Below are 13,866 nucleotides of genomic sequence, written 5' to 3'. Positions count from 1 at the left end.
ATGAATGATGACGTTTCATATAGATTAGGTCCTAAAATTAACAAGAAGTTATCGATTCTCAACTTCAAACTCAAATAAGTGTCATTTTGGTTTGGAATTATAATTTTTTTTTTCAAATTGTAGCTAGCACAGTTTAGTTATACATTAGTTTCTCGTTATTTAATTTAGTTTCTAGTGTCTTTCTATTAAAAATTAGGGTATAAATTGAAACTTTCGTCAATTTTAAGGCACTAGAACCAAAAAACGTTTAAAAAGTGAATTAAGTGTTTTAAATTTTTTACCTAAAAACGAGCACAACAAAACCTCATCAAAGTTAGTCGCAGTGTTCAGTGTAAATGGTTATACAATCTCAATTCAGTAATGTCCATTTTAAAAACAGAGAAACAGATATAATCTGTGTTAGGAAAGACAGATATAGCATTAAGTAATTATGTAAACACGGACAGGAACAACTAAATAATCATCACATACTTACACCTTATTCAGATTCCTTTACGTGTATATAATATTTTTAATGTGCCATACTACCTATCATTACCCATCAATTAATTGAATCCGCGGATAAATTCTTGCGTCATACATTCCCAACTCGGCTACTAGATACTAATCCAACCTTCGTAGCTAGTTAACATTACAATTGCGAGCTGCGAACAATTATAACATTTTTAGCGGAGCTTCAAGAAAGTAAAATTGCCCATAGTCGATGAAGCGTCCTCCCAAGTGACGATACACTCGGTGATGAGTACCTAAGCTTGGTTATTTAATAACAAATTCAGACAAACCATTCCCTACGCTTTACCATATGTATAACTAAATTAATCTCCAATAGAAACAACGATCTTTATTCAAAAATATTAATGAAAAAGTTTAAGAAGTTTCCTTCCATTTTTGTATATTATAGAGCCAACGTTTTTATTTATTTTTTTAAAAAACACAGTGTCGTTACCAAGAAGAGGTTACTTTTCTGTCCAATGTTCTATATTAAAACCCTGAGTTCTATTATCAGGTACATCAATACAAAGATGGAAACGTTTGCGTATTTTTTAAAGAACTTTCATTTCCATTTATATTGTAAATCGATACATTTTTTATATATCTGCTTATTTATACAGAGAATAAACGAACGGAAGACCAGTGCCGATTTTACTGCCAGCTTGTTATCTTCTGAATTGGAGGAAATATGGTTTTGCGCTTTTTTTCATACAACAGTTCTATTAAGGATCGGGATTAAGGATTATAATTAGGTGACTTCGAAGACACAAAGACTTCGAACACAAAAAAATTTACCAGAAATTCGAATGGTTATGTCAGTTATATTGTAAAGTCAGTTACTACTGTTGTAATTGGAATGGAGGTCAGTTTTGGAGCTTTGTTAAAAAGACGTTGGATGAACACTACTTTCAAATAGTCTTATTGGAAATGTAGGTCGGAGGCCTATGTCCAGCGGTGGGTGTTTTACAACTTAATCGATAACGATGAGGATACTTGAAATTCTGTTTGAGAAAATAACTAAACCTCATTCGACGTCAAGTTCATCAAATGAAATCAATTCCTACACCCACTTAATATACCTCCAACACTAGCTTGTCTTAATGTTAAAAAACATATTTTTTAGTTTTTATTTCGTGTTATTTATTAAACGTTTTCAACAATATTACATACAATAACAGGGCAATTAAAATTACGGGAATAATTGCAAATTAGATGACAGGTGACTTCGACTTACACTAGTTAGAAACTGATTTTTTTTAAATAAAAATCCTATTAATAATAAGTCTTTTTACCAACAAACCTAGTTTCAATTTAAAAATTTTTAGGTTACTATATTTTAATTAATTATTTATTGATTGCTTGTTAACTATTTATTTATGATCATCAAAAAGTTTGTATCATCAATATGTTCTATAACATTGTATTTGAATGAAGATCATGATAAATGTCTAAATTATTTAATTTCATGTACATTTGTATAGAATGCTAGTAAACAATTTGTTTTACACTTTCAGACATCACCATGTACGGACTACTCTTAGAGAATATGGCGGAATATATCCGCCAAAACTACGGGGAGGAGAGATGGGAGGATATCAGAAGGCAGGCAGGCGTTGAACAACCTTCGTTCTCCGTGCATCAGGTCTACCCCGAAAATCTCATCACCAGACTAGCGAAGAAAGCTCAAGAGGTAGGAAAATTATAAACATTGTTTATTATGCGAAAAAATATAAAATGAAATTAAAAGTGGCACAACAGATACTATCTAATAAATAGTAAATAAGACAGGTATGTAGATACAACTCGGTGTTAACTCTGATGTATAATGTAGCTCACTCGGTGTTTAGCACTAATCTGTGTAACAACCCCTGAAGATGCCCCGTGGAGGGGTGAAACACGTGTTGAGTGAATTTACGGTGGCGGTTGTGTAGTTGGCATTGTCTGTCGCATGCGCATTTACGAGCGGGCTGGCGGGCGGTGCACTTTCATGCACGACAACCACTGCATGTGCGGAGGTGGCTAGATATTGGTCCTTTCTTATTTAATGTAGTATACAAAGATAAAAAGAAAGACCTTTTGGTGTGAAAGCCGCTGTTAGACAATGAAGTTACCAGGCTATTAACACATATACCGCAGAGTTTTGGGAACGAACGTAGGTTTTTTTACCTGACTTACACCGCTGCTTAAGTGGCATTTGCAGATTCCGTGGTTTGAAGGGAAATGGCGCAGAGGATGCATAACCTAAAACTTCTATTGATTTAGCGAATCTCAAGGGCTCCCTGGGAAAATTCTACTCGGGGCGCTTTGTACTACAGGTTCATTGGATTGGGAGACCGCAAAGTTCTGAGATCGCTTGGGCGGACACACCATGGAATAACTGGTCTCAAAGGCCGCCGCGAACGTAGTGTTATGTAGATTTTTGTATAAAAAGTCTAGGTAGAAGCTTTTTAAAAATTTAAGCTAATATGGGCAACTGTATACGGTATTACATACAGTACACTCCAAAATAAGGTCTCTGAATTATTATTTAATCAATTGAAAAAGTTCATTAAAAAAACTTGAAATATAATTTTATTACACTGTGCAGGTTTTTTAATTGATAATAAAGCTTGAGAATGAATTATTCTATTACTGTATTAAAAATATTGTAAAAGTAGCCACAAAAAGATACTTATGAGTTTGTTGTAGGCTAGTCTCAGATCAGGGCGCATTAGGAACATTCATATCTTTAATTTGAAGGGTGCCATTATAACGAGCTGAATTCGATTCTATTTTTTTTTTAAACTGGTCTCTTCTTTCATTCTTCTCATGACGTACAGGAGCGATCACTCTAAAAGATATAATTCTATGTGTATGATACTATGGATAAATATAATCATTTACCGTCAAATATAATACAAGACCTCTATTCAAGTCCCGCAGAATTTACAAAATATTTCATATTGGGGTAGTATCACAATCATTCCAGACGCCGTTCCAAGTCCTTATTCCTCTAGAAGCTGGAAACTAAATGTCTGCAGGCAGTCAAAAAATCAGGCCGCAAACGTAATTGTAAAAACTTAAATAAAAAAAATCTCTTGAATGAATCTGAACTCGCTATACAAGTACACTATCTTAAATTTTTCAACACAGGAATGTATGATTTTAATATTATAAACTGTACAAAATATTACAATTTTTCCAAAATAACACGTCATAAATTCTGGTAACTTCGCGTTGTATATACTTATTTTTATTTCTTATAAGCAGAATCGCGAAACGAGTCTAAATTCAGCGAAGCGTTGAAAATAGCCAGAATATATTATTGAATGGTGCGTGAAATTAATCTCCTCTTACATGGCGATATTTCTATTACGTTTTATTCAATATGTCAAAAATTCAAATGTGTTATTTTTTATTTTGCAAAGTAGTGCATAATGTACATAAATTCTTAAATCCTTCATTGGTAAATCATTATATAAATAAATCTACGTTATAGTCATCATCATCATATTAGCCGACAGACGGCCACTACAAGGGATAAGCTTCCTCCAAAGATCGCCACAATGACTGGTCATGCGCTGCCCACATCTAGCCACTTCCTGCGACCTTAACTATATCGTCGGTCCACCTAGTGGGAAGCTTCCCACACTACCTCTACCGGTCGTGCCAGTCAAGAACCTTTCAGCCCCAACAGCCATCGGTAGTACGAGCAAATTACCCGCCCACTACCATTTCAAACCAGCAATTTTTCCAGTAAATGCCTTACCAGGCAGGATAATGAGAAGAAAATCCTTTAAGACTCTCAACAAAAGTAGATAAAAAGGTAACATAAGACACTAAACAGCATACAGAAGATAGATTTAGATACAACAAATCAGGCAAAACCATAAAATAAAAATACATTAAAAAAATACTATAAAAAAATCTATATAAATTGTAGTAAAATATTCAAATGGTCAAGAATGTGTTATAGGACATCGGAGTCTGCAAGTGTCTTATTGGACTTTGAGACAATATTGTCAACACAAGGAATTCTTTAATAGTGATGTGCCAAGGAATTTGAAATATTTGAAATCGACGTTAATAAAATCAATATAATTTTTCTACAGTTATCATATAAATAATATATAACATGTGTAGATTCATATTTAAGACGTAATAACACAAAGTAAAAGGTAATGATTTTATATTTAAATAATATTCTGAATCTGATCTGTAATAGTATCGGGTTCATGCAAATGAAACATTTATATTCTATTTTAATTACATGGGCTATATGATCCTTCTACTGCTGCAGGGTCACTTGATGAAGCTTTTCTTCAAAATGGTCTTATTTCTTTCAATTCGTTTTTTTTTTTTTTACTGACAACTCTTTTTACACCAGTTGTAATGAATTCAATTGGGATTAGCTTGCAATAGTAAAGAGGCATCAGCAAAATATTCACTCTATATTCTTCAGTCACTCTATATTCATATCTTTCACATTCTTTTTGTGTACTCTAGCAATTACTATTAATTCTGATTTTAACCTTGTCTCTACTTATAAAGTTTGCAAACTAAAGGTGGGGTTAAAGATGAATACGATGGATTTTAAAAGATTCGATTTTTTCAGAGTCTAAGGTTCTTTTTAATATATACGCGTAACATAAATTACAAAACATAACATCTAATAATTACATTTCTAGAACGCTTTTATAGTATATCATAATCATTAGTATATCAAAAAAAAATAGAACCAACTATTTTTTTTTTCATATTTATATTAAAATAACGTATATATGTATAACACACAACGAGTAAATATAATTTATATTAATAGGAACTTACTTTTATAATACAACGAGTACTAAAGATAAGGAGATCTCTCTACAAAGTATTTACTTTATTAGCCATAAATACTGCTCAAAATTGCGGCCCACCAAAAACGACCGCTCCCTGGAGTCGTTATTTTAAATGGCATATTACAATCGGCAGGGCTTACTTTATTTCATTTACAAAGAATAAAAGTAAGGAAGTGTTGTTTATGACGTTACTTTGTATAAGAGCCAGTAAAAAAACTGTGATGATAAAAAGAATATTTTAAAAAATATATCAACCTTATTAGCAATAAATGTATAGGACTAACAAGCAACAGTTGAGTTCCGCACGATGTAAGTCCTAGTTTATAAAACAGATGGCGCTTCTAACTATCATAAAGTAATCATGCTATCATATATGGTATCAATATTAAATAAAATAGATATATAATAAAAGATAGGTGTACAAATTTATAAATAGTCTTTGAAACATCTACCTGCAGTATGAATTTGGTTCAATGTTCACATTTTTAATTTAGCAATAACACTAGACTAGACTATTTATACCTTTTATATTATACCATTTCATGAATGGTGAACTTAATATATCTGATGTTTATGTAATTACTCACAATACACACAGCAATCTCTTTAAATATAGTTAATTTTTTAAAAAAGAAAAATTAGTACAATATAACTATTTCAACTCATACTTCAATAGGCCCATTAGCTCAGTTGGTTAGAGCGTCGTGCTAATAACGCGAAGGTCGCGGGTTCGATCCCCTCATGGGCCAAAACTACTTTTTTGACTTTAGTTTCGCTTCTCCGATTTTTTTGGTGCAAATATTTTGATATTTTTAATTTAATGAAAAACTAGCTGTGCACGCGGCTTCATTCGTGTTTCATTAAGCAAAATAAGCGTTTCCTTTGTTTAGTTTTTTTTTTTTCGTTCAAAATTTTTTCTGAAATAAAAGTAACCTAAGTTACTTCTTACTATATCAGCTACCTACCATTCTCGTCAAAATTGGTAAAAACATTTCAGAGATTAGCCGGAACAAACTGGCAGATAAACAAAAATTTTAAAAATGTAATTGTGTTATATGTACTGTACACATATGGATGAAATAAAAAGCGGTTACTTTAATATTACGAACAGACACTCCAATTTTAATTATTTGTACAGATATATTATTATAACTTGATTGTTAAGAAAACTACGACAAAAAATCAATTAATGTGGAGGTGCTGGGATTTGAACCCAGGACTTTCAGCATGCGAAGCAGACACTCTACCACTGAGTTACACCCCCTGATTGTGTATATGGCAAATTTATTGTAGGATTACATTTATGTGCTTTCCTTATTTTTATAAAATTTGAAAACTTTTAATCTGATATTATCGTAAATTTTTAAATATAAAAAGCAAAGCAAAGCTTAAACGTAATTTATTGAATAAAAAATTATAAAATTATAGCCCTTCTTTCTAATAAATTTACGCCAAAGAAAAAAATATGTTGGTTAAACATAAGAAGTAAACCCTTTTTTACAAATCACGAAGTTCTTTATTATCAATCCAGGTTTAAAAATAAATAACCTTCAGTTTGATATCAATACATTGAAATATACACTGTTAGATTAGTTCATTGTTGTCACTAATTTTTAAATTTCTCAATACTATATTTTGTTACAGGTTCTTGGCATATCTGAACGCGAGTTCATGGACCAAATGGGAGTATATTTCGTCGGTTTCGTCTCCCAATACGGTTACGACAGAGTCTTGTCTGTTCTGGGGCGACACATGAGAGATTTTCTCAACGGCTTAGACAATCTTCATGAGTATCTGAAATTCAGTTATCCAAGAATGCGTGCACCGAGTTTTATCTGCGAAAATGAAACTAGACACGGCCTTACCTTGCACTACAGATCGAAGCGAAGAGGGTTCGTATATTACGCCATGGGACAAATAAGAGAGGCAAGTTTTTACGTCAAATAAAAGTAAAAGTTAAACATACAATTTAATGTGGGTTTCCTTAATATCCCTACGGGATCACTAATGTATATACCTCTTACCTGCATAACATGAAATGAAATATTAAAACCTTACTAAATATCTTTAAATTACCTTATCTTAAAAATATGCTAAGGCACATTATTTTAAATAACAAAATCTTGTAAAATTCAAATTAATTAATCAATTGTTACACTAATTAATTATTTTGATCGGTCATGGTGGCGTTCTTTGGTGGAGACCTACGCCTTGAAGTGGCCGTATAGCAGCTGACATGATGATAATGCTACTGAAAAATAAAGAAGTAAAAAAGACTTAATAAAAAGAAACAAAGCTATTTTTGCTAAATTAAATTTAAACATACTTTATCGATAATATATATGTATTCCGTCCAAGAGAATAACAGATGTGACTTGGCTATGTCAAAAACAATAAAAAAAAAGTTTAATTGGAGGCGCCGGGTATCGATCCCGGTACCTCTCGCATGCTAAGCGAGCGCTCTACCATCTGAGCTACGCCCCCGGTGACATTTGGTTTTAAATTATATAATTTGTTTTTTTGTGTATATTTATATTTTATATTTTAAAGTTAAATTTGTTAAAATTTAAAGTCGATAAAAGAACTTGTATTAAAAAGAAATATTTTCAATCAAAACTAAAGCAATCTTTATTTAAAAAATCATTCTAGAACTAACTTAATTTTTCTCCTCGAATTGTATTTTAAACATACTACCTAGCTTATTGGACGACGGTTTATTATTCAACCTGGTTTTTACCTGTGGGAGTTGAAAAATGTCAACATAACTAACTTTTTTTTCTTTGTCCCTGTGCGGCGAAAGAAATGTCATATGACTTAACAAGACATCTATAAAAATAAATATCAAAGACTTAATATTAGTGAATTACGTATAATAAAAATTATATTTTATTGAACAAATCATATGAAAATAACACACAAATCATAAAAAATATCAACAAAGTGATAATTATGAACATTATTTATAAATTAACATATGCAAGATCATTACCATTATTTTTGTTGATAATCTGTGCATTAATGTAATAACATAATATTCTAATGTCATTACTAACATTTTTAAATATAGCAGATAATTTCTTACTAATGAATGTTGGTTTATATATTAAAAATGAATCAATAGTTATAATCTAAAGTAATAAGCAATCTCTCGTAAAGCCTCGTCCACACTTGATGTAAAATCTATATCCCTAGAAAGGTTTGACATGATATTGAGAATCAAACGTCGCCATTCTCTCGCAAGCACTATTTTTTTCTTAACAGGCGACAATGAGAGACATCGAATTGAACATAATATTTGGCTCATAATACTCAGTTATTTTTGTTACAAATACAAGAAAACTAATAAAGATAAATAGCTGTAAAAAGTTCATAAAAATCGTAACCATAAAATTGTTTTTAATTGATAACGTATTAGCCAAAATTGCAAAAATCTTTTGATTTGCAAGAAAATATCGACACTTCGGTAATTATCAGTAATGGCCAAGTCCACTTCTTGCCAAATAGAAATAACGACTTTTGTACATTGTAGCCAAAGGAAAGTTTAGCCGCGAATTTACAAAAAAAAAAATTATTATTTACATCGATTACAATCGCTTCAGACATGTTCCGTCAGTTTAATGGTAGCGGATATAGATGAGCCAGCCGCGCCGCTTCTTAAAGCGAAATTAGTCTACTTTTGATAATAAAAATCACTAAAAACTCGTTTTTCAAATAACATTTAACGAATACCTTAGAAATAATCTGGATAGGTCACTTTTGTTCACATGTCAAAATTCAGGGAATTGTTTTGACCACATTTGAATACCTGCTGACTTATCGGTTCGACAAAAACCGTTTGCAAATCAAGTCAAACATTATCCACACGTTTAAATTAGTTACAGTTTGTTAATGTTAGACAAGCGTGTGGAGGTTCCTGTTATTTACTATAAAAACTTTGTTTACAGGTAGCTAGGCACTTTTACCACAAAGAGATGCGTATAGAGTTGGTCAGAGAGGAATTGCTGTTTGACACTGTCCACGTGACTTTTCAACTGACCTTCGACAACCGAGCTTTTACACTAGCGTCTCTAGCTATGACCAGGGAGGAGAAGCATCTGCCAATCAGCGCCTCGGTCTTGTTCGAAATATTTCCATTTTGCATCGTCTTTGGGTATAAATATTATTTTTCTTAAATATAACATTGTACATAATAATAATTTGTTCATTCATTTATATGAAAAACACTAAGAGGCAATTACAAGCCCTCACTTATAACTTTTATTAGGCTTCAAATATTCTTAAATTTTGTCTAAAAAAAGGACTACGACTAACCAACACGGCCAACGCCACCACCCCGAATGAACGGTGATTTAAAAATAATTAATGTCATACTAATTACTGACGACATTATCAAGCTTAATAAATCAAAGTTCGCCCATTCGCACAATATTGCTTATATTGGTCTATAGTTACTTTATGCGTAATATATTTTTCTTCATTTAGATCAACGTTTCCCAACCTTTTTGTTGCCATACGGTATGGCCCATACCCCTCCTAAGCCATTCTAAAATTCTTGCACCCCTCATGTAACATACATCATTTCAAAATTAATGCGATAGAGTTAACTCTAGTGTTGAGTCCATTTTAGAATTGCCCCCCGTTTAAATTCAAATCGCCTCCCTGTGGGGAGAGGGCCCCACGCTGGGAAACAATGATCTAGATATTGAAATGCATATAGTCAATTTATTTAAAATTTTCCAATGGATTTTCATGTAGACATAAATAATTTTACATTTATTCTACTACAAAGCGTTCTAAATTTTGTATAACGATTAATATGATACTGGCAGTTGCTAAAATACATTAAAATTTATTTGTCAAACAACACTGTTTGTCAGCGTTATCAGAATTAAACAGTATGTTTTCGATAAAATCACTGCCACTTCTATTAATCGAGTTTAATTACAGCTTTGTACTAGCATTTGCTATGCTGAACAAAATCAACGAATAATATTTTTATTACTAAGAATATAACTATATTGCCTCCAGTCAAAAATAAACATTTACAACAATTATACCCTAACATCTCATTTCCGAAAGTGTAAACATGTGTAGTCTATATGTTAACATAAATAGTAGGTATATGCAGTGGTAGTATCGTAAAATCTGTTTACATAGTTCTATAACAAAAATATGAGAAACGAAAATATATCAAAACTTAAAAATGTAATCAAAATTGTTTATAGATAAAAAATAACTTTTCTTTTTCTATAACAAAATACTTTGGAGTTTCTATAAAAAGTTATCTAAAGAACAAAATCTTTTCTGGAAAATCTTATTTTTGAGGTTATCGAACTATTTACAAGCGTCAACATATTTAATTTCTTAATTAAATAATAGATGGCAATAAAATCATAATTTTGAAAAATCTGTTTTAAGCTGTTTTTGCTAGATGGCACTGTGCTTATTGTTAAAATATAATGCAAAAAGTTTGGTTTAGACATAAACAAAAATCAAATTAAACTTTAAAAACATAAGTTTTCAACCGTTAACTGAACAATACTGGATTAAAAATGTGACTAGCTTCTCATTTTGTACTTACTAACAATTTCGTTTTAATTGATTTAAAAAATATATAAAACATTTCCTATTTATAAATCCTATCACGGAATTAAAGAATTTTAAGTGATAATACATCTAGAGCATGAATTGCTGTAAGTATTATATTAATGATTATTGTAAAATTTAACACCAAAAACACGTCTTAGTTTATTGTGTGCGCTTTCCTCATCAGGTCTCGTATACGAAGGTTCCAAGTATTTCAAGTTGAAGGATAGATGGTAACAGATATTATTAATAAATGTTTTATTATATACTACCGAATTATTAATAAGTGAGAAAGTCGTTGGCGTACTTGATATTAATATTACCAGTAAAAAATAAAACAATTAATAACGTTTCAAGTAATAAATCAGTACCATTTAAAGATAACACAATATTCAAAATCAACAGTAAATAAATCAAAAATGGTTAACGTTATTAAATACTAGTTTCATTTGAATTATAGTAAGATTTTAATTTAATATATCGAGAAATGATACTTAATACTTGTTTAAACTGAATTATTACAGATCGGACATGATTGTTCGTAGCATCGGCAATTCACTGATGGTCATCTTGCCTGACCTGGTCGGCAAAAAGATTACCAACTGGTTTGACTTAGTGCGACCTCTTATCGCGTTCAAATTTGAAACTGTGAGTATTGGAAAACTTTTTTTACATAATAATTTTTAACGGGAATAGAAATGGTATTTTTAATAATCTATGATCCGCAAACATAGTAGATTTTTTTACTATTCCTTCTAATTACTCTATATGAGTATCGTAAATTCTTAGGTTCATATTTTGTAAAGAATTATTTGATGTTCAATATTCATGAATATCAAAGTATGAATTTAGTGGAACATTTATTCTTTACACCCCAGATACTTAAATCACCAACGACCACCTGTTCTACATGCTAGCAGCAGACCACGCTCACTGCCACTTTAACTTGTCAATCCGCTGGGCTATGTTGGTTTACTTCGCTCGTCTAGAGATATGGTCATTTCTACTTTCATTAGATCTCATAGAGAAATCTAGAGCATAGGACTATGCATCCATGACTTTTGCCAATAAGGCGAGAAATGAAAGACCATGGACAGGCAGTGTAGATCATCCACCCACAAAGTGGACAGATGACTTTGTTAATGTCGGAAAAATCTGGATCCAAGCCGCTTCTTACCGGTATTGTTATCAGTCACTAGGATAGGTCAAATGTTTAACAGTAGACGTCTCATGGCTGAAATGGTGATGATTATGATTTATTTACGAAGTTTGAAACATCAACAGATATTGAACCGGACAAACAATATCTTCGAACTGGTGACGGTAGAGGCGGTGATGCACGAGAAGGCTCCGGACAAGAGAAACGAACTGTTGCGATTGTCAGACGAGTCCGATGGCACTACGGAGAAGAATCTGCGGCTTAAAGGTATAGATCGACCACAATTATACGAAATAACATTACAGTAAGCAAAATCCTAACCAACCTAAAAATCAGCCTATAGATACATATAGAAGATTATTTCGAATGCACTCACTCAACGCGATATCTCTGGCACCACAAAGCCTAGGGACTTAAAATTTGGTAAGAATAATCTTTTCGTAGAGTAAAGCTTGCCTAAAATTTTACGATGTTTCACGGATTTTACAATATTCCACTTGCCTTGCGTGGGTTTATTTTGTCATTATGACCCAAAAATGATGACTTGAAGGCGTCATTTCCTGATGGCGGAGGCTTAGTACGGCCACTACCAGGTTAATGCGGATTTCTCCACACGGACGATTGATTGGCCGTTCATTAATAAATATTTATTTTGAAACTATAGCTCTTGCAGATGGTATATTACATAGTTACTTGGGTAAGTAATCTTTGTAAAATTGATCCATGATAAATAATGAAGAAAAATTTAGTCGTGGTATATCACTGTATAAATACTAATTATCCGATCAATATAATATAAAGTCATTTTTTATACAAACACTATAAAACTCTTTGAAAAAATGCTTTTTAATTTATATTAATGTATTTGGTTCACAGCTGGGATCATTATGCATATTATCCACTATTTCTTATTGAAGTTTTACGTGTATATTCTATTTCTCACTAAATCGATAAAATAACAAAGCAAAAAATAAATTTCAACACCAAATATATCGTAAGATAATGGAATCTAAGATTCATTCAGAATTTTAATAATAACCCGAGGAAACAAAATATATTAATTTTACCCGGTAATGCCCATTAACATTAATTACAATTGTATTGCGAACAATAATGCGAATGCAATTTTTATCGACGAATCTAAAAATTAACATTAATACATTTTATTCGATTTTAAGAAAAAAATACTTATTTTTATTTTTTCAAAAAACACCCGGAAACAATTTTTGATGAAAATTGTTAACTGCATTGATAAGAATAAAGTGTCATAGTAAATGTAATAAGAACTTAAAAAAATATTAAGAGTAAAAAGAAATTAATAAATTTAAAGAAAAGTCTAGTTAATAATCTTGTTTGCTAGATTTTGGACCCTTCCTATCTATTTTCATAGGTCAAGAATACATTCACCGGTTACATTAAAAACGAGGAGGCTTATTAATATTGATATTTACATTTTCCGTAATTTTCTGTAAATTTATGCACCTGTTGCAATAACTTACAATAATAACAGTTTGTCATACAGGCTGATGCTTATACAAACAATGCCTAATGCTTCAACTTTTTGACATACAAAACAAACATTATGCTCATTAATGTGACGTGCAACGAGATTAGTAAAAACTTAAATTTTTATTTGCTGGAGACCGACTTGTATCTTTTAGATGGTTCATTTCATCAAGAATTAACAAATCCTCCCAAGTGTTATTTCTATAAACATCGGGTTTCTCGTTAAATATAAAAGTCTAAGAAATAATCTTATTCAACCATCATTATCATTACGTAAGCCGATAGACGCGATCAAGTCAT

The 13,866-nt window shown here is 31.4% G+C and overlaps 1 protein-coding gene and 3 non-coding genes across 4 annotated transcripts in view; 2 read left to right on the top strand and 2 right to left on the bottom strand.

The window, feature by feature from the left end:
• Nucleotides 1–13,866, top strand: part of Gyc88E (Guanylyl cyclase at 88E) — a 99,668-nt gene that overhangs the window by 69,114 nt on the left and 16,688 nt on the right. Inside the window, exons 2-6 of the mRNA XM_068769488.1 lie at nucleotides 2,007–2,182; nucleotides 6,960–7,241; nucleotides 9,260–9,465; nucleotides 11,426–11,549; nucleotides 12,186–12,327. Coding sequence (XP_068625589.1) covers nucleotides 2,015–2,182; nucleotides 6,960–7,241; nucleotides 9,260–9,465; nucleotides 11,426–11,549; nucleotides 12,186–12,327 — 922 coding nt within the window. The 5' untranslated portion in view covers nucleotides 2,007–2,014. The remainder of the gene's footprint in view (nucleotides 1–2,006; nucleotides 2,183–6,959; nucleotides 7,242–9,259; nucleotides 9,466–11,425; nucleotides 11,550–12,185; nucleotides 12,328–13,866) is intronic.
• TRNAI-AAU (transfer RNA isoleucine (anticodon AAU)) lies at nucleotides 5,991–6,064 on the top strand. Its single transcript has one exon. It is a non-coding gene; the product is annotated as a tRNA-Ile (tRNA).
• TRNAA-CGC (transfer RNA alanine (anticodon CGC)) lies at nucleotides 6,508–6,579 on the bottom strand. The gene has a single exon. It is a non-coding gene; the product is annotated as a tRNA-Ala (tRNA).
• Nucleotides 7,727–7,799, bottom strand: TRNAA-AGC (transfer RNA alanine (anticodon AGC)). Its single transcript has one exon. It is a non-coding gene; the product is annotated as a tRNA-Ala (tRNA).

Source organism: Battus philenor, unplaced genomic scaffold (genome assembly GCF_028537555.1).
Source record: "Battus philenor isolate CCGP_79_NKW_IND1 unplaced genomic scaffold, ilBatPhil1.0.hap1 SCAF_28, whole genome shotgun sequence".
In the NCBI taxonomy this organism is placed as follows: domain Eukaryota; kingdom Metazoa; phylum Arthropoda; class Insecta; order Lepidoptera; family Papilionidae; genus Battus; species Battus philenor.
Note: the sequence above shows the minus strand (reverse complement) of the source record. Positions and strands in the feature narration are given on the sequence as shown.